Source organism: Poromitra crassiceps, assembly GCF_964638095.1.
Source record: "Poromitra crassiceps genome assembly, chromosome: 10".
NCBI classification, from domain to species: Eukaryota; Metazoa; Chordata; class Actinopteri; order Beryciformes; family Melamphaidae; genus Poromitra; species Poromitra crassiceps.
Window position 1 is genome coordinate 14,458,261 of NC_139631.1, and position 20,110 is coordinate 14,478,370.

Below are 20,110 nucleotides of genomic sequence, written 5' to 3' on the forward strand. Positions count from 1 at the left end.
GGCACATGTTGGTTTCATGTCTAATCAGGGGGTTGGTGTGCATACAGCACTAATCCTCTTACGTGTGTAGAATTACCCAGAAATGTTTCTCTTGCGTCTGTGCTCTTTAATCATGTCACTGTTCTGATCTGGGCTCGGCTGGGAGAGAGCAGCTAGAGGCAGACGTGTTGTTGCTGGAGACACAGTGTTCACCTTATCATGACGTCACCCTGCCTTTATCTGTTCCTGAGCGTCCGGGTAGTGCAGCACTAGATTCCCTGCCTACCAACATGAGGGTCGCAGGTTCGAGCCCCCGTGTCCCCTCTGGCTTGGTTGGGCGTCCATAGATGCACAATTGGCCATGTCTGCGGGTGGAAATCCGGATTAGGGCTACATGTCCTGGTTGCTGCACTGGCGCCCCCTCTGGTTGGTCAGGGGCGGGGCACCTGTTTCGGGGGGGGGGGGGGGGGGGACTGGGTGGAAATAGCGTGATATTCCCATGTGCTACGTCCTGCCAGTGAAAACCCCTCACTGTCAGGTGAAAAGCAACGACTGCCCATGTATCGGAGGAAGCATACACAAGTAGTCTACAACTCTCCCCAGATCGGCAGAAGGGGTGGAGTAACGACTGGGACAGCCGGGGGAATTGGCCAAGTACAATAGAGACAGTCTGTGTCTCATCATAGACGCTGGAGTAGCTGGCTGGGGCCGTGGTCAGGGTGTGGTAATTCAGCATTCACCATTCAGCATAATTAACATTTAGCTGATAGCCCAGCCCAGGCAGACACGATCGGGGATATAACCCTAGCAGTAAACGCACATCTGAACAGACGTCTGCTCTAGAATCCCCAATCCTGTAGTGTAGAGCCGCAGCTCCATCCTTTGGTGAGCCATATAACATTTTGTGGGCGTTCCCACACAGACCGACTGTACCTATTGGGGAGCAAACGGGAGAAAAGCCAGGAAAAAAAAGACTTACCGTAATCTGTTCCTGTCTGCCTTCTTGCTGATGAAGCTCTTTTTTCTTTTTCCCTTCCTCTCATTTTGTTCCTGCCTTCCACTATTTCCCTGACACCATGTTTGTTTTCACCTTTGTTCATTGTTTTTTCTCTCCCTGTACCTCCCTCTTTCCCCTATATCAGCTCTCCCAAGGAGAGACACTGGAGCAGTGTAACCTGAAGGCACTGCTGAGGTGGAGACGACTCTCTGACGAGTCGCAGAACTCAGAGGAGGAGCTTCAGATTCTCAGGTTTGTCTGTCATTGGTCGAGCCACCTGTCATTCTAATCATCTTAGAGTAGAAGCAATTCCTCTCTAGGGAACCGCAGTGCCTCAGTGGTGTCACAAGCATGTAAGAAGCAGGCCCCCTTGACAGCTACATCTACAGTTGCCCCCCAATGCTGACTCATGATCGCCTTCAATTATACCCAATTAATTGTATTTATAACGGCCAATTTTATTATTTATTTAAGAAGAGATTACAGATTATAGAAGAATCAGAATCAGAATCAGAATCAGAAAGACTTTAATGATCCCAGGGGGAAATTGGGAGGTTACAGAAGAGGTTACAGATGTGATAGGTTTGCTTTGTTGTTGCTTTTAAGACTTTTTTGCTCAATGTGATAGTACATTAGAGAGAGGGAGGAAAAGTAGGAGAGAGTATTGTGTTGACATTGATTTAACACAGATAGAGAACTGTACTCATAATCCCTTTGTTGGAAGCTCAGCATTATAACCACTCCAAAGCAGGCGCAAATGTTTTTCTCTGATTGATTTTCACTGATATGCTAATGCTTCTGTTATCTGGCAAATCATTATAAGCATTTGGAGCACTGGCACTCAAACTGAATGGGACACTGGTGCAGTCATGGCAGTTATGCCTGTAATTAACATACTTTTTTGACGGATAACAATTATTGATAATAGTCACTGATTCAGAGTAATTGATAATCTTGTAGACTTATGCCGGTAAACTAATGCTACTAAAACTGCAGTCAGTCAATCAGTTTCTGTGTAAAAAGGATGATTCAGCAAATAAGGGGGACACATCGCTTCTTGTGACCTCATGTCGATTTTGTAAAAAAAAAGATCCTTGCTGAACCAGAAAATGTTTTGTATACAGTACCTGTAAAGTGACCCAGATTTACACTAGGTACAGATGTCATAGTAGCCACCGAGCTCAATGCAAGTTCCAAGAGAGTTTTTCTGCCTTTATTAATCTGGAGAAAGGTTTTGCTGAACCTGCATGCTCTTTTCTGGCGCTGCCCTGGTTCATATTCATACATGAACTCATATCCACACCTGGGAAGTGCTGCCCTCTTTACTCAGCAAGCTTTTGACCAGAGATTTTGACAGAAGCTAGAGCTTTTTTTTTTTTGCATAAAATTATAGCATTTCCCTTAAACTAATTTTCTATATGAGGAATAGGTCAGAGAGATACTTTTTAGGTTATACTCATAGATAGTATAAAGTTATACTATGTACTGTGTGTGTGTGTGTGTGTGTGTGTGTGTGTGTGTGTGTGTGTGTGTGTGTGTGTGTGTGTGCATGTTTGCGTGCGTGCGTGTGCATGTGTGTGTCTGTGTGTGTGTGCGTACGTGCGTGCCCGTGCACACATGCATTCCAAGGGCACAGGTGTGGCAGGTGTGGCTGCTAAGTATATCCAGGTGTACTGTACCATCATGTCTTAGGCAGGCTTAACACACACACATTGAACACACACACACACACACACAAACAGACGCATCCATTTTATCTGACAGTGTGGGACCCACACCCATTTTTTTTTCTTATCCAGGTCTCCAGGTTCAAACCCCTCCCCAGGTTAACCGTTTGAGGTTGGAAATTCTACAACTTTCATTCTACCTCTCATACTGTAGCTCTGCTTTTGAATTAAAGGATAAAATCACATTGGACATTGTGCTACAAACGGACACACATGCTACGTATAGAAGCGGCTGCGCCGCTTAAACAATGCCTCTTCACTGGAGATGACATTTGCATAGCTTGCTATTGACATTGACAAGCCGTACAGAGCATAACAGCAAATCAATATTTTATTGATTCCATGGCACTTCTACTTCGGACTAGCTTATAACTATGTTTTGCCTCACTAATCATGTATTGTCATCATACAGCACTATAGGAACGCTTTTTTATGAATTAATGATACTTCGCTTCCAAATCAATTCACTCTCTCTGGCATTCTGTCAGTGAAAATCCCAAGTGATAGTGACACTTTAGTTATAGACACTTAAATAACACACTGCTCCTCCGCCTAAGGTTGAGTTCTTTTTTATCAATTGAAATTGTTGACATGATAATTTCGTTTTTTCTTTTATGTTCCCTTTCTTCTCTTTGGATGTTGAGCAAAGTTTCATGAGAGTGAAAGGGTTGAACATGACACTATCACCTCAAGGCTAGATCTTAATAATGTAGTGTCATTTCTTTCAGATGGTTAAATGCGATAATATCCAATGCTTTAAGCTGGCCTGTCTGGGAATCTAGAGTGTTATATTTCTAAGGCCTAAGGGTTAGTTAACAGGTTAACCGTTTCCTTGCTTACATGTGGACCATCTCTCCAGTGTATATTGTGCATTATGAAGTTGTGCAAAAGGGTTGTATGTCTTGAAATACTATGTAGCTGTGTGTACGTGAAAGGGTTAAAAGCATACTTGAGAGCCGTGTCTGTCTGCCAGTCCATCAGGGTGTTCCCCTATGAGGCAGACGCATGGCTGATTAGGAGGATCAGGGTTTGCTTTCTCTATAGGCTGCCTGACAGGGTTAAACCAACAAGGCAAAACTAACATCTGAAAAATGCTAACAAATCGTGTATACACACACACACACACACACACACACACACACACACACACACACACACACACACACACACACATGGTTGATTACGTTGTGTGAAAAGACAACTAATTGCAAAAGTGGCATTTGTGGAAAGGCCATTCGTTAATCCTCAGCACTCTCAGCAGCAAAGCATGTTGGGGCATAAAGAAACCCCGTTCACACATAGTAGAGTCATGACTGGTAGTTTGGTTTAGAAGAAATATTGTGTGGGCGTCCGCCCGGGTAGTGCAGCGGTAGATTCCCTGTCGGGCCGTAGGTTCGAGCCCCCGTGTTACCTCCGGCGTGGTCGGGGCATCCATCCATACAGGCACATTTGGCCGTGTCTGCGGGTGGGAAGCCGGATTTAAGGGTATGTGTCCTGGTTGCTGCACTAGTGCCTCCTCTGGTCGGTCGGGGTGCCTGTTCGGGGGGAGGGGAACTGGGCGGGAATAGCATGACCCTACCGGTGAAACTTCTCGGGCATGTATTGGAGGAAGCCTTTGCTACAGTAGTTTACATACAGCTCTCCCCACATCGGCAGAGGGGGTGGAGCAACAACCAGGGCAGCAGGGGGAATTGGCCACGTACATTTGGGGAGAAAATGGGAGAAAAATCTGAAAAGAAGAGGAAGAAATCTTGTAGACGATAGTGTAATTACTGTATTTTAGACGTCAGTCTGCCCTTGTTTGTGTTATTCTACCAGTATCACAAACACAAATGTTGGTTTGAACATGAGGGGCATTGGAAGGTCAGACGTAACCAATCACTCAGTTTGCTCCAGAGTTGGGAAGGAGCCATGGCAGGCCCTATTGATGTGGGCTAGACTGCCTGTGTGTCCAAGTCCAGATCTGGCTCCACTGTACAGTGTTACAGCTGTGGGGAAACATAATATGAATAAACACAATCTGCCTGGCACAATGCACAGAGGAATATCAGAGGGAACCTGCAGAGGGGAGGGGAGGGGAGGGAGGGGGGGAGGGGAGGGAAGGGAGGGAAGGGAGGGGAGGGAGGGTGGGATGTACAGAGACGTACACACAACCTCCTCACCACATAAACACACACAGACACACACACACAGACTAAATGACGGGTTGTGCTTTCCAAGTTCAGTGGGTCACTATGGACAGCCCGTGCTCCAGCAGGGCCCCCGGTGGCCAGTGTTTATCAGTCCATTTCAGATGAGTTATATTTAGGGCAGCCTGGGCCAGACGCCATTCTCCCTGCTGATTTACTGGGCTGCTGGGAGCGCTGCTCTACCTTATCCGGTTTCCACAGTCAACCCAACGTCATTTGTCAGGATATGGCTGGCGGAGCTATAAACCTTTGTGTGTGTGTGTGTGTGTGCGTGTGCGTGTGCATGCGTGCGTGTGCGTGTGCGTCTGACATTAAGTCCTGTCGGTAATGGCTCCTGATTTCCTCCTGCTCTCTCTCTCTTTCTTGCAGACACACACACACACAGGTGTGTGCATGGCTACACACACACACGCACACACGGCCAACAAGTCAGATAAGAGCGCCATTTATTCTGAAATACATTGAGCTATTGTGCGATTCTCTGAGGCAGCGAGCAGCGATTCCTCTTAAAGCCGTAGTAAATCATCTCTGACAAAGAGAGAAGGCGAGAGAGAGAGCGGGATACCTCCCTGGCCTGGGCAGTGGGAAGGGCAGGGCTCCTTTGTGTAACGTGGCAGTGATGGATAAACATTTTTCCTCGGTGCCGTTGGTGTTTCTGACGCACGTAACCGACGCGCTTTCTCTTCTGGAAATACACGTTCCGTCGTTGTGTTGCTGCCTTTTGCCCCGGTCCCTCTGTCCCTCTGTCACTCTCAGTCTGACACACTCACACATTTTCTCCGGGATGCGGCACATCCAGCTGTGTTAAAAGGACTCCGTTCCATCTTATCACCTGTAACGGACAGACAGAGGCACTAGTGGCAGATGGAGATGCCTGGATGGAAGGCAACTTCTATCAAAATGAATGTCACAGCAAAAGGAAATGTTGAAAAGTAGATGCCATTTTGCCACCGGTCGCCATGACAAACAGTATTTTTAGAGCCGATACCGATATTACGGAGTAAAAACTATATATATATATGTATATATATATATATAACTTGAATTAAGAAATTAAACATACGTATACATAAAATACTGAAAGAATAAAAAATATCGGCCATATCGGACAACATATACACCGATATCAATATATCTGTGATACGCCAATATCGGCCGATAATATGAGCCAACCGATATATCTGTCGGGCTCAAACTTTTCATGACGTAATTGTCGGCCGTAGCCCACACAATGCTTTACAAAATGATTTGTTGCTTGCACATACAGACACAGACACAGACACATACAGACACACACACAGACACAGACACACACAGACACACACACACACACACACACACACACACACACACACACACACGCACACACACACACGCACAAGGAGAATGAGAGTGCCTGAAAGAGCCGTCCAGCAGAATGTATAAATTCCAGGAAGCTGATGACTTCCTCTCTCAGTGCACTGGGCAGACCAAACATTCCCTGCGATCCTCTCCTCCATTCCTCTCCTTTTTTTCTCCCCCTCTCCCCCTCCTCTTATCCTCTTCTATAATCTTTCTCCCTCTCCTCCTATTCCCTCCTCCTCTGTTCACTGTGCCTGGGGAAAGATTCATATAAATCACATGAAAATATTTAAACCACTTGAGGTGCACCGCTGGCAAAGCTCGGTTAAATCAATCACAAGTTTTACATTACGTGTACATGTGTATATGAGTACGAATTTGCACGTGTGTACAGTATGTGGTCTTTGTGTGTGTGCAAAGCGAGTATATTTACCCGTGTGTGTGTGTGTGTGTGTGTGTGTGTGTGTGTGTGTGTGTGTGTGTGTGTGTGTGTGTGTATATGCTTGTGTGTGTGTTAGAGTTGTTCCGATACGGATACCAGTATCGTAATTCGTAAATGCCTCCGATAGGGGCAAAAATTCTGGATTGGGTATTGGCAGGTACGCGAGTCTATGCACCGTTCCAATAATACGTAATTTATTAAATCAATCATATTAGCCCCGAAAAAAGTAGTTTCACCAAATGAAACAGCCGTTGTATTTCTAGCAATCGTGATTTGCCTCAGCTACAGTATGGGAGCAGACCTCATCTGCCACCTACAGAAGCATCATGCTTTATCTACACCAATATAGCCTCATATTGGGGCGGCTGTAGCTCAAGAGGTAGAGCGGGTCATCACTAATCGCTTTGGATGAAAGAGGTCAGTGATTCGATTCCCGGCTCCTCCAGTCTGCATGTCGAAATGTCCTTGGGCAAGATACTGAAGCCCAAATTGCTCCTGGTGGTGTGCCAGCACCCTGCGTGGCAGCTTGCCACCATCGGTGTATGAATGGGTGAATGTACCTACTGATTGTAAAGCGCTTTGGATAAAAGCGCTATATAAATGCAGGCCATTTACCATTTACCTTTGGGGTCGGATGAAAATGACAATTTTCACTGTCCACCCCTAGGGGCGCTAGCACCATCCTTGATATATAGGATCGAGCAGGGGGGCGTGGTTAGGTAGGGGGGCGTGGTTAGGTAACGTCATTCTCAAACAACTTCTCACCCAGAAGAAGTTCATTGCGAATGACGTTACCATGCCCCGCCACTGCTATATACAGTATTTAAGACAGTGCTAGCGCCCCTATCGGCGGACAGTGAAAAATGTAATTTTCATCCAACCCCAATATGAGGGTATATTATGCGTTTATTTCACAGCCCACCTCAAGCAGCCATTTTGTGTCGAAAATGCCGGAAGTAACACGATGTAAAATCTAAAGCCAATGCCACTGACATAAATTGTATATACCGGTACATAAATTCTATAAATAAATTGTATATACATAAATTGTATATACAATTGATGTCAGTGCCATTATGGCGTGGGCTTTAGTTTTTATATTGTGTTACTTCCTGCATTTTTCGACACAAAATGGCTGCTTGAGTTGGGATATGAAATAGGCGTATTGGTGTAGATAAAGTATGATCCTTCTGTGGGTCGCAGATGAGGTCTGCTCCCATAGCTGAGTCAACCCACTCATATTAGCTCATACGTATGGCCACTCATATAGCCCATACAGGGTCTAGGAACGCCCACAATAGATGCTTCTATCCATTCAGCAAAGTTAGAATTTAGCTGATAGCCCAGCCCAGGCAGACACGATCGGGGATTTAACCACCGCAGTAAACGCACATCTGAGCAGACGTCTTGTGTTCTGCTCTAGAACCCCCAAACATGTAGTTTAGAGCCGCAGCACCGTCTTTTGGTGAGTCAGCCCATGAGATATATCGGCGGTTTTACCCCACTCACGCGCTAGCCGTTTAACATTTTGTGGGCGTTCCCAGACATGCGGACTGTCTCTATACAGGGTTAGTAGTATACAGCTGTAAAAAAAATTATAATATATATACTTTTATGTACTGGAATCAGATCCGTACTCGGTATCGGCCAATACACAAATTCAGGTATCGGAATCGGTGTGTGTGTGCGTGTACCTGTGTGTGTATGTGTGTGTGCATGTGTGGGTTTGGCTCTGTCATGAGGCAGTCCTGTGTAAAAGTGCAGGCCGGTGATGAAGGTTGTATTGATCGGTGGGCCAGGCGCCTGGTGTATCGACTTGGCAGGAGGTGATCCTTCAAGGCCTTCCTATTGGCACACCGAGTTAATCTGCTCAGCCTGGTCGATAGCACCTAACTGAAACTATCATTGCCCAGCATCCCACGTCAGCACAGTGTTTGTTTGGCTTTTATCGGTTTTATGTGTGTTTTGTTTGTGTTGTTTATGGCAGTAGAACGGATGATTGTGTGTGTGTGTGTGTGTGTGTGTGTGTGTGCGTGTGTGTGCGTGTGCGTGTGCATGCGTGCATGTGAGAAGCAAGATCATACCTTTTTCATGTGTGTGCCTGCAGAAGGAGGGGGTGCGTTCGTTTCCGTGAGTGTATGTGTTATATGTTCACTCAGTGAGTCATGGGTAGTAAAGTCAGAGCGTAGCACTGTCAGGTCGTATAAACACTATAGCGTGCTATAATAAATCTGCAGCTTGATTTCCAGCCTGCCTCGGGCAAAATATGGCAGCTTGGCAGAGTGGTGGCCATCGAGAGGACCGGGAGAGTGGCTGGATTTACTGTTGCTGACATAGTGCTCCTGCTGTGTGGGGATTGTAGTTTTCTGTAGGAGTGGGATGAATGAAACTCGCTACATAAGTTCTCTGTTTTTGTCTGATGTTGAATGTCTGTCTGTCTGTCTGTCTGTGTGTGTGTGTGTGTGTGTGTGTGTGTGTGTGTGTGTGTGTGTCAGTCTCTCTCTCTCTCCCTACCTGTCTGCCTTTTTGATCTGTGCCTCTTTGCGGTGTTGTCCTTCCTTCTGCAGGCCCAACATGGAGAACACTGGTCAGGTCAGTGAGTCCGGCTCCTCCACGGTCAAACATGCCCTCAACCCAGACAAAACCTTCATGCAAGTCCACTACCTCAAGGTGAGATATCAGTGAAACAAGGACTTATGGAAGTGATAAAGAAAGAAAGATGGATGGATGGATGCAAGGAGGGAAGAAAAAACAGAATGAATTTAAAAAAAGTGAATCCTGTAACATCATTCACGTCAAAAGCAGTTGTAATGGATGTGCTGTCGATGTGGCTACGACGTTGCTCTTGATTGCCTTTGGTGGCTCGTGTTGTCTGTGTCTTCTGCTCTGTCCAGGGCTACTTCCTGCTCAGGTTCCTGGCCAGTCAAGTGGGAGAGCAACAATTCATCGACTTCTTCAGATTATTTGTGAAGAAATACCACGGCCAACTCATCCTGTCTCAGGTAGGTCAACTCATCCTACCTGTCTCAGGTATGTCAACTCATCTTGTCTCAGGTAGGACCACTTTCGAACCACTTTCCAACTCTTTCTGTTTGAACCACTCCGGCCTTTAAGGTCCCTGATAGCTTGGTAGTCTTTTTATTTTCTTGTATTTTTTAATAACTTTTCCCCTGTACTGTTGGAATGTCCTTTTGGTACAGTAGCCACATGTGGCCAACAGTTATATAATTCTTTGTAGACCACCTCATCCTTCTTGCCCCATCCATCGTCGGCGATGGATAGGGAACATACAGAGGAACGCCTGCAGCTCCTCATTGGACCACGGTGTGGTTTTGCAGGTTGCCATTTACTATAATAGTAGTAAATTACAAGTAGTACAATTGCAGTAGAACAAAGTAGTCCGTTTGAAAGAATTGCGGCCGCTACAGTAGCTTGGCTAAAATATGGCGAGTTTGTGCAGGATGTCCCTTGTCGCACATTGATGACGATTCTCTGTGACCAATCAGTAGTTCTCTCACTCGCCTCAGCTTTCTTGGAACCTCGACGGAGGTGCTACCAAAAAAGTACCAGGTAATATGGTACCTACCTGGTACTTTATCAGTTATTATGGTACCTACCTGGTGCTTTGCCAGGTAATATGGTACCTACCTGGTCAGGTAATATGGTACCTACCTGGTCAGGTAATATGGTACCTACCTACCTGGTGCTTTGCCAGGTAATATGGTACCTACCTGGTCAGGTAATATGGTACCTACCTGGTCAGGTAATATGGTACCTACCTACCTGGTACTTTGTCAGGTAATATGGTACCTACCTGGTCAGGTAATATGGTACCTACCTACCTGGTACTTTGTCAGGTAATATGGTACGTAGCTGGTCAGGTAATATGGTACCTACCTACCTGGTGCTTTGCCAGGTAATATGGTACCTACCTGGTCAGGTAATATGGTACCTACCTGGTCAGGTAATATGGTACCTACCTACCTGGTACTTTGTCAGGTAATATGGTACCTAGCTGGTATTTTGCCCAACGGAAAACCAAAAAATGTGAGTAGAGTCCAGATGAGCTGAGCCGGTACCATGCAGTGGTTGATTGCAACACTGTTACAATGGCTGAAAGTGCTCCAACAGCATTTCAGACTGACGACCATACATCAGCCCAGCCATATATGTTTATTCTACTGGGGCTGTGCGGCTGACTGATCACACCTGGCTCTGTGTGCGTGTGTGTGACTGTGTGTGTGTGTGTGTGTGTGTGTGTGTGTGTGTGTGTGTGTGTGTGTGTGTGTGTGTGTGTGCGTGCGTGCGTGCGTGCGTGCGTGCGTGCGTGTGTGTGTGTGTGTGTGTGTGCGTGTGTGTGATGTGTCCCACCTGGCTCCTGTTTCTACAGTGGCAGGCGGGGTCTTCTCACTAACTAATGGATGTTTCATAAACACTCTTGTACTAGTGACTTAAGATAAGCTATGCCTCTCTCTCTCTCTCTCTCTCTCTTCCTTTTGTCTCCCTCCCCCTCTCCTCCCCTACTGCCTCCGTTTCTGTCTCCCTCTGTGTGTTTTTCTGTACAGGATTTCTTGCAAATGCTGCTGATGAGCTTTCCCGACATGGCGAGGTATGTAAGTGGCTATGAATAATGCTTAGACTCTGATGCTATGAATAATGAATAACACTCAGACGCATAAAACTACATTGGCTCGGGCTCCAATATTGGTAGCCTGGTTTCCAGTGCCAGACCATCTTAAGGGACATTTTTATCAATTGTCTGTGTCTGAGCTTCTCTTTGCCGATCTGTCAGCGCGGTTTAGTGTCAAATATGAAAACTGTATTTGAGTCCGTGTTACAAAGGTATTGATTTAAGTCTTGGTTCTGCAAAGACTAGCTTAGCTCTGCTGTGGAAAGGCGGCCAGCGAAAGCTCTCAACACCAATCCTGTTAAGAGAGCAGTCTCATCCACTCTCTTATTAATTGAAGTGTAAAAGGATAACTGCTCCTCCTGCTCGCCTCCTCCCTCATTTTCTCCCTCCCTCTCCTCCTCCCGCTCGCCTAATCATTCCATTTTCTCTCTCTCCTGATTGCCTCATTAACCTCTTCTTCTGCCTGTCTGTCTCTCTCTCTCTCTCTGCCTGCCTGTCTGTCTCTCCCTCTCTCTCTGTCCGCCTGTCTGTCTCTCTCTCTCTCTCTGTCCGCCTGTCTGTCTCTCTCTCTGCCTGCCTGTCTGTCTCTCCCTCTCTCTCTGTCCGCCTGTCTGTCTCTCCCTCTCTCTCTGTCCGCCTGTCTGTCTCTCTCTCTGCCTGCCTGTCTGTCTCTCCCTCTCTCTCTGTCCACCTGTCTGTCTCTCTCTCTGCCTGCCTGTCTGTCTCTCCCTCTCTCTCTGTCCGCCTGTCTGTCTCTCTCTCTGCCTGCCTGTCTGTCTCTCCCTCTCTCTCTGTCCGCCTGTCTGTCTGTCTCTCCCTCTCTCTCTGTCCACCTGTCTGTCTCCCCCTCTCTCTCTTTCTGCCTGCCTGCCTGTCTCTCCCTCTCTCTCTCTCTCTGCCTGCCTGTCTGTCCCTCTGCCTGTCTGTCTCTCTCTCTCTTTCTGCCTGCCTGTCTGTCTCTCTGCCTGTCTGTCTCTCTCTCTCTCTGACTGCCTGTCTGTCTCTCCCTCTCTGACTGCCTGTCTGTCTGTCTCTCCATCTCTCTCTGCCTGCCTGCCTGTCTCTCCCTCTCTCTCTCTTTCTGCCTGCCTGCCTGTCTCTCCCTCTCTCTCTCTTTCTGCCTGCCTGCCTGCCTGTCTCTCCCTCTCTCTCTCTCTCTCTCTCTCTGCCTGCCTGCCTGTCTGTCTGTCTCTCCATCTCTCTCTGCCTGCCTGCCTGTCTCTCCCTCTCTCTCTCTGCCTGCCTGTCTGTCTCTCCCTCTCTCTCTGCCTGCCTGTCTGTCTCTCCCTCTCTCTCTCTCTGCCTGCCTGTCTGTCTGTCTCTCCCTCTCTCTCTCTCTCTCTGCCTGCCTGTCTGTCTCTCTCTCCCTCTCTCTCTGTCTGTCTCTCACTCTCTCTATCTCCTTCCTCCTTCCTTCACGCAGGGGGTGTGCTGCTGGCCTAGCAGAGATTGATTGAATTAAAGAGGGGAGAGCTGGGAGAGTTAAAGAGGGGAGAGTTGGGGATGGTCAATATTTGTGTCTGATGCCTCTTTCAGTAAACAGCCTCCTGGAAGAGCGAGGATTAGGATGAGAATAGACACGCGCTGCCGAGGGTCCCGACCCCTGTGTGTGTGTGCGCGCGCGTGTGTGCGTGTGTGTGTGCATGTGTGGCTGTGTTTATGCGTAAAGGAAAGATCTACCCTGCCTGTTGAAAAACAGCTATCAATGATGAAACTGGCATTTCTGCCCCCAATTAGTTATTTTGTGGTGTATTTTTCCTATGTCAGTGGATAACTGGCCCAGCAACATGACATGATGTAGACATGTTTGCAGTGCAGCCTCAATGCTGTTTAATATCTAATGCCGGGCTGTCAAACTCAGTTTCATCCCGGGCCACATCAGAATTATGGTTGCCCTCAAAGGGCCGCTTGTAAACGTAACACGATATAAATGTACAGTATCTAGCCTACTTGTTATCACATTACATAATTGCCTCTGATTCGATTATTATTGGTTTTTAGTAATAACTTAATCATTCATAACTTGCGCTGAAACCAGAATTATAGGCAAAATAATGGCAAATTGTATTCTTTGCTAGCTCTCGCTGACCACACAACATGAGGTGCCGGGCGGGATTTGGCCCCCGGGCCTTAAGTTTGATACACGTGATCTAAAGCCAACAAAGTCACAGAGTTATAGACGGGGAAATATGTCGTAGAAAAGGAAACGCTAGCCTATCAGTTGTAACATTAGCAGTAGCCTCAGTAAAGCATAAAGCATTGCAGCCACAAGACATGTAGCGTTTTGACTAAAGGAGCTTGACTCGCTTTTAATCGACTGGAACAACTCTCGCTCTCACTATCACCATCGCTAACTGCTCTCTCCACTTACACACGCTGCTCTCTCCACTTACACACGCTGCTCTCTCCACTTACACACGCTGCTCTCTCCACTTACGCACGCTGCTCTCTCCACTTACACATGCTGATTGCAACAAGTGCAGGCACGTTCTCTGGGGGCTGTTGAAAGGCTTTCTGGAGAATGTAGGAAATCACTAATTGCAGCTTAAGAGGGGCAGGCCAAGGGAAAATGGCTGCACCAAAAAAAGGAAATGACAACTTTTCATCACAGAGAGTAATTCCTGGATTGCACTGAACATCACAGACTGATACACATAATGATGTAGAATCCCAGTGTGGAATTTCCCTTTAAGCAAGAGGGTGCAGGGCTGCTGGTGGGGGGGGGGGGGGGTGTACTATACAGTAGTTATTCCTTGACTCTGTGTGTACTTTGTATTCATTAAAGTGTGCAGACACAATGCCCAGTGCCTGTGGGGGGCTTGGGTGCGTGCAACACGTTCATGCTCATCAATATTTGTGTAGTGGCTCTTTTGACTGTGTGTTATGTCGGTGTCTGTGTGTGTTGCAATTTGAATACACCTGTGCTAACCATCCTCAACTGCGCACACCCACACACACACACACACACACACACACACACACACACACACACACACATCTACACACATGTATGCAAACATGCAGTCAGACATACATACCAGTCTGCCTTTCATTGTCTGTACATGCCTGTCGGTAGGTACTGTATGCTTGTCTTTGAGTGGAAAAGTGGGTGTGGCTCTCTTTTTGTTTGAGGTGTTGGCCTAAACGTCTCGTCCGCCATGACCATAAGGATCTTTTCCCATGCAGAACCGTGTTTTCACAGGGCGTCTTGGGGAATAACAGTCATTGCTGTAATAATAGGAATAATACTAACACTTGTGCCATTGCATTGTGTTCCAGAAATGGCCTCACCCTCAGTGCTATTTATGCTGACTGGCTTGATCGACCGGGAATTCCAAAGGTATGAAGCGAACAAATGAATGAGTCTTTCTTTCTTTCTTTTTCTTTCTTTCTTTCTCTTTCTTTCTTTCTTTCTTTCTTTCTTTCTTTCTTTCTTTCTTTCTTTCTTTCTTTCTTTCTTTCTTTCTTTCTCTCTTTCTCTCTTTCTTTCAGATCTAAATACAAGACGTATATAATAATAACCATATTTGTTATTGGTACCATAGAATGGTGCTTAGAATAAAGAATGGAGAAAATGCTCGCTCAACTCCAAACTTTTCTTGGTGCCTCCAGGGGGCAGACTCTTGTGCATACCGATTCAAAAAAGAGGGAAGTCCGCACCACCAAATGAATTACAAATGTTGATCATAATGACAAAGAAACAAACGTGTTTCAGCACTAACGCCAGCATTCCACTGGTTGCATTTGCGTTGCGTTGAGGCTGTGCTCCGGTTTTGCTCCGTGCTCTGTGCTCCGCCAACACTAACCGGCTGCGTGCAGAGCACGTCACGGCTCCGCTCCGCCAGACAGCTAGAGTGACGAGACCGACAAGTTTCCGCGGTGAAATCGAGCGAGACAATTTGTATGTGGGATAAATACAACAACAAACAGACAGAAGATCATTGCTCCCAACTGGAGAAGCAGAGGAGGGGTGGACTTGCTTGGTGTTGTCCTTGTAAAAAAGATGTGTCGTGTCATATATTATTTTGTGGTTTTCCACTTCAAATATGAACTTTTCCTCATACATGTTTGTCCTCTGGCTTGATATTGAATGCTGTAAACACCTCTGCCCTGTTGATTCCATGCCTGGCTCCGCCCAACTTGCTGCAGCTTTGCTCCGACATCCGTGAAAAATAGAAGCCTTGCGTATCTTTTTCGGAGAGCTCCCGGTCGTCGGAGCTGGGACGGAGTAGACACGCAACGCAGCGGAGTAGGTGGGAGTTGACACAATGATTAGAGTGGAAACGTATCGGCTCCGAAGCCGTACCGCAGCGCAGACGGACCGAACACGGACTCAGTGGAATGTGGCCGTTACAGCCTTCATCAACGTTTTCAAAATGCTGATGAAGGCTTTATTTGGTAGTGTGGACTTCCCTCCTTATTTGAAGATGTAATGGTGCTGCCATAATGAAATGATATCCCATCATAGAAATAGCCCTCAGAATAAACATACTACATCTTAAATGAAGTGTGACAGTCAGCCGATAAAGACAACACCCGTGAGCAGTTTGTAGACTGCTAGACCGATAAGTGTCTTTCTTACAGTAGCTTTTCCCACTACTTCCTGTAAGCGGTAGCTGAACTCTGTTCAGTCACTGTCATCGGCTGTGTTACAGGATTGTTACTGTGTCTGTTCAGTCACTGTCATCGGCTGTGTTACAGGATTGTTACTGTGTGCACGTTGCTTTGCTACTGCCCTCTAATCTAGAAAGACCCAAGGTCACACAGATACTAGGCTTGTAAGGACACACACACACACACATGCACACACACACACACACACACACACACACACAGAGAGAGAGACACACACGCACAATCAATCCACTTTTAACAACTTCTCCAATTCTCCTATCTCCATGGTAACTGATCTTAATTACGTGTGTGTGTGTGTGTGTGTGTGTGTGTGTGTGTGTGTGTGTGTGTGTGTGTGTGTGTGTGTCGCTGTCTGGGAACCTTCACCCTCTGGATTATTCACTGTGATGATGTAACTGGAGCCCTTCAGGGGCCTCTGAGGGTGGGAAGGACAGCTCGGAGGGACTGCTGCTTCCTCACACCTGATTGGGCGATGGGGAAGAGTGTCCTGGAGAAAGGCTTCTTTCCGTTTGATGTGCCAATCACCGGCTAATAACATCAGCCAGATCGATAGCAACCTTTTACACACGCGAGTGCTTGTGTTTTATGTACACACCTAAACACAAAAACACTTTAACACTCTCCCTCTCTCTCTCTCTCTCTCTCTCTCTCTCTCTCTCTCTCTCTCTCTCTCTCTCTCTCTCTCTCTCTCTCTCTCTCTCTCTCTCTCACACACACACACACACACTCACTCTCTCAGCAGCACATTGTACTCTGGCTAAGCTGGAATTGGAGAAAGGCAGGAAACAGTTTGGCCTAATAATAAACAATGACATCCCCACCGATCCCAGAGTAAGAGATGTGGAATGGGAAGGCCAGTGCCAGTCTATTTTAGACCGCGGAGTTAGCATGAGTAAGCAGCAGTCCCTTCGGGATGATGGATCTAGGCTGAGATAGTTTGTTTAAATAAAGACCACTCTTGAGTCACCAGAGGGTTCAACGACCTTCTCCAGTCTCCTAAAACCCCCAGGCTTCTAACATGTACATTTACATTAGCTTTTGCCACCTTGGTATCTTGGAGCAATGAAGTATTGTCGAGTATGGGGTCAAGTCATCATGTCAATTTCATATCAATACTACTCTCTATCTCTGAATGATATATACAGTATAAAACACAAAAGTGATTCAACCTACATGCAGTTTATGAAAGCTTTTAGATTTGCTGTTCTAAACACCCGGTGTTGGTTAGGTCTTTCATAGGAAGGAATCCTCTAGTGAAGTTGATGCCTTCTACTTTTATGGTAGCAGCAATATTGATATAATTATAGGATGAAGTGGGTAGTTGGCATGAGCAGCGATAGCAGGCATGGCTGAAAAGACAAAGGAAAACGAGCGCTACCTATCACTGGGCAGAAAGGGACATAATCCAGAAATAAATATTATGTTTGGTTATCTCCAGCATTCTCTAGAGCAGGGATGGGCAACTATTTGAATATCTACGCAGGACAACAATGTCTGCATTCCACTAAACTAGTCATTAAAAAAAGGAGTGTAAATCCATCAAGCTAGGTCAGTTCAGTGGTCGTACTCCTTATTGATGAACTTTGCCATGGTGGACAGCTGGACGTTTGTTGTTCCCTCATAATGGTTATTAATAAAAGGAAAAGTAATCCACACCAAAAGTTGTGTTGAGGTGCTGACCACTGGAAGTAAACTTAAGTTGAAAAAGGCGTGGCAAACTCCATTGCCTCTGCAGGGAATTGGGCATGAAGCACGCAAAACCTCTGGTATATCTCATCTCTGTCCAATTCGTTTTCCACTTCACTGAGACAAAATGTCTTCCACATCAGAGGAGGAGCTCTCCTGTCCTGTCTGCACAGCTTCTGTAAAGCCTGTCTGCAGAGCTGGTGGGGACAGATAGACGGATACATTGACTGGCCACTCTATATGGGGAAATATCTTCACAGACTGAACCACCTTGGAACTTGGTGTTGAAGAAACTTTGTGAGGCTTTCTTACTGGATAGAGAGATCAGTGCAGTCTGCAGCACTCTGAGAAACTCAAGCTCTTCTGTCTGGACCATCAGCAGCCAGTGTATCTCATCTGTCTGCATTCAGAAACACATGCCGACCCCAGATTCAGACCCAACCCATGAAGTTGCACGGCACCACAAGGAGGAACTCCAGCAAATCACTGAAGCCCTTAAAGAACAAACTGAAGCTCTTTAATCAAGTTAAAGGGAACTGTGATTAAACAGCAAAGTGCATTAAGGTCCAGGCCCGACACACAGAGCGGCAGATTAAGGAGGAGTTTAAGAAGCTTCACCACTTTCTCTCCAAGAGGAAGAGGAGGCCAGGATCGCTGCACTGAGGGAGGAAGAGGAGCAGAAGAAGAGTCAGACGATGAAGGAGAAGATTGAGGGTCTGAGCAGAGAGATAGCAGCTCTTTCAGACACAGAGCCATGTCAGTGAGTGATGTCATCAGTGATGTTATGAGTGATTTCACTCGAGCAGTTGTGATGTCATAGGTGATGATGTCACCAGTGCGTGATTCATCAGTGATGTCATCAGCCCTGTGTGTGCCCACGCTTCGTTGACAAACTCCCACCAACTAACTTAGACTCTGTGTCTTGTTCATATTCAAATGCATTTAGTAAGGGCTGGGCTACCCTATCGAAAAAATGCTACACTATCTGTAAAGGGGAGACTCGTGGGTACTCATAGAACCCATTCTCATGCACATATCTTGAGGTGAGAGGGTCAAGGGACCCTTTGAAAATGGCCACGCCAGTTTTTCCCTCGCCAAAGTGTACCCTAACTTTGGAGCGTTATGTAGCATGACATGGTTGGTACCAATGAACGCATGAGGTCTTTTTCATACGCCGCTTATTTGGGCATATACATTGAACAATCAACAGTTGGAAAGGGGAAGTTCAACAATCGGTCAGAGTAGGCTAGGCGCTGTCTATACGATTTATCTTAAAGCAGATGGCTTTCCTGTTTTCAGTAACGGCAGTTGCAGGGAACAGTAAGGAACAGAGCACTTTCACTTATTGTCAAAATAACAGGTCACAAAACATTTAATACAATACATAATGCAGTATAATTAAACATAACTTTTACGAGGTGCATTTAGGTTTAAATCTCACACATATGATAACAGAAACTTCGCTCTGGCTTTATAAACCATACAGCCATTTGGATTTGTAACGCTATGAAATCGGGAGATTAACAGGAAAAATCAATCAGGAGCACAGTGGGAGAAGGGTTAAAAATACACTCCTGGGAAAATCGTGAGTGTATGTGACATGCTTTCTGTGTTTTCCCCCAACTCCCCTTTAAAAAAGTGCTCTAGCAACTACGGACCATTTCTGATGCATATTCTGAGTTTTGTTGATATGCGCCATATCTACAGTAGTCAAATATTCACTCAATATACCATAATATCACAAGGTATATATTATACTAGGATACCAGATACATCTTAGTGTTATCACGTGTGTGTTCCAAATATGACCTGGTGTCATGTCTGGAAATAGCAAGCTTAATACTTTTTTCCCTAGTTCATACAGTATATGACTGAAAGTCATAGAGACAGTTGGTCTGTGTGGGAATGCCCACAAAATGTGCTACGGCTGGCGTGCGAGACTAGACGGTGCGGGGAAACCCCCCATATATCTCAATGGGCTGACTCACCAGCGGAAGGTGCTGAGGCTCTACACTACAGGATTGGGGATTCAAGATCTGTTCAGATGTGCGTTTACTGCGGTGGTTGAATCCCTGATCCTGTCTGCCTGGGCTGGGCTAGCAGCTAAATGCTAACTATGCTGGCAGGGAAGAACGGGAGGATTTCCCCCATGCTGACCCATTGGCCACGCGTCTATGACGAGACACCGCCTGAATAGTATGACTGTCGTTACTCTGGATTAGAGAATGTGGACCACCGATGCGTATTCACAGTTTTGTTGGCATAACGTCACCATATGGTCAAATATGGATGAAAGATACAGAAAGTCAAACTTCATCAACAGCAGATCCAAACGGAAAAGCACATCAAAGTAGCCGACACGCCGTGTGATCTCTGGGAAGAAACTCCAGAGCAGCCCCGATGTTGACAGAGCCAAATAAACAGATGAAAAATGAGGATCTCACAGTTGACCACTTTCAACTCTTTGAGAGTGAAGAAGGGGAG

The 20,110-nt window shown here is 46.3% G+C and overlaps 1 protein-coding gene across 1 annotated transcript in view; it reads left to right on the forward strand.

Moving 5' to 3' along the window:
• aopep (aminopeptidase O (putative)) overlaps positions 1-20,110 on the forward strand; it is a gene marked incomplete at its 5' end in the record, with an annotated part of 114,077 nt that overhangs the window by 33,312 nt on the left and 60,655 nt on the right. The window contains 5 exons of the mRNA XM_083643958.1: positions 1,122-1,228; positions 9,243-9,345; positions 9,570-9,677; positions 11,241-11,284; positions 14,585-14,645. Coding sequence (XP_083500084.1) covers positions 1,122-1,228; positions 9,243-9,345; positions 9,570-9,677; positions 11,241-11,284; positions 14,585-14,645 — 423 coding nt within the window. The remainder of the gene's footprint in view (positions 1-1,121; positions 1,229-9,242; positions 9,346-9,569; positions 9,678-11,240; positions 11,285-14,584; positions 14,646-20,110) is intronic.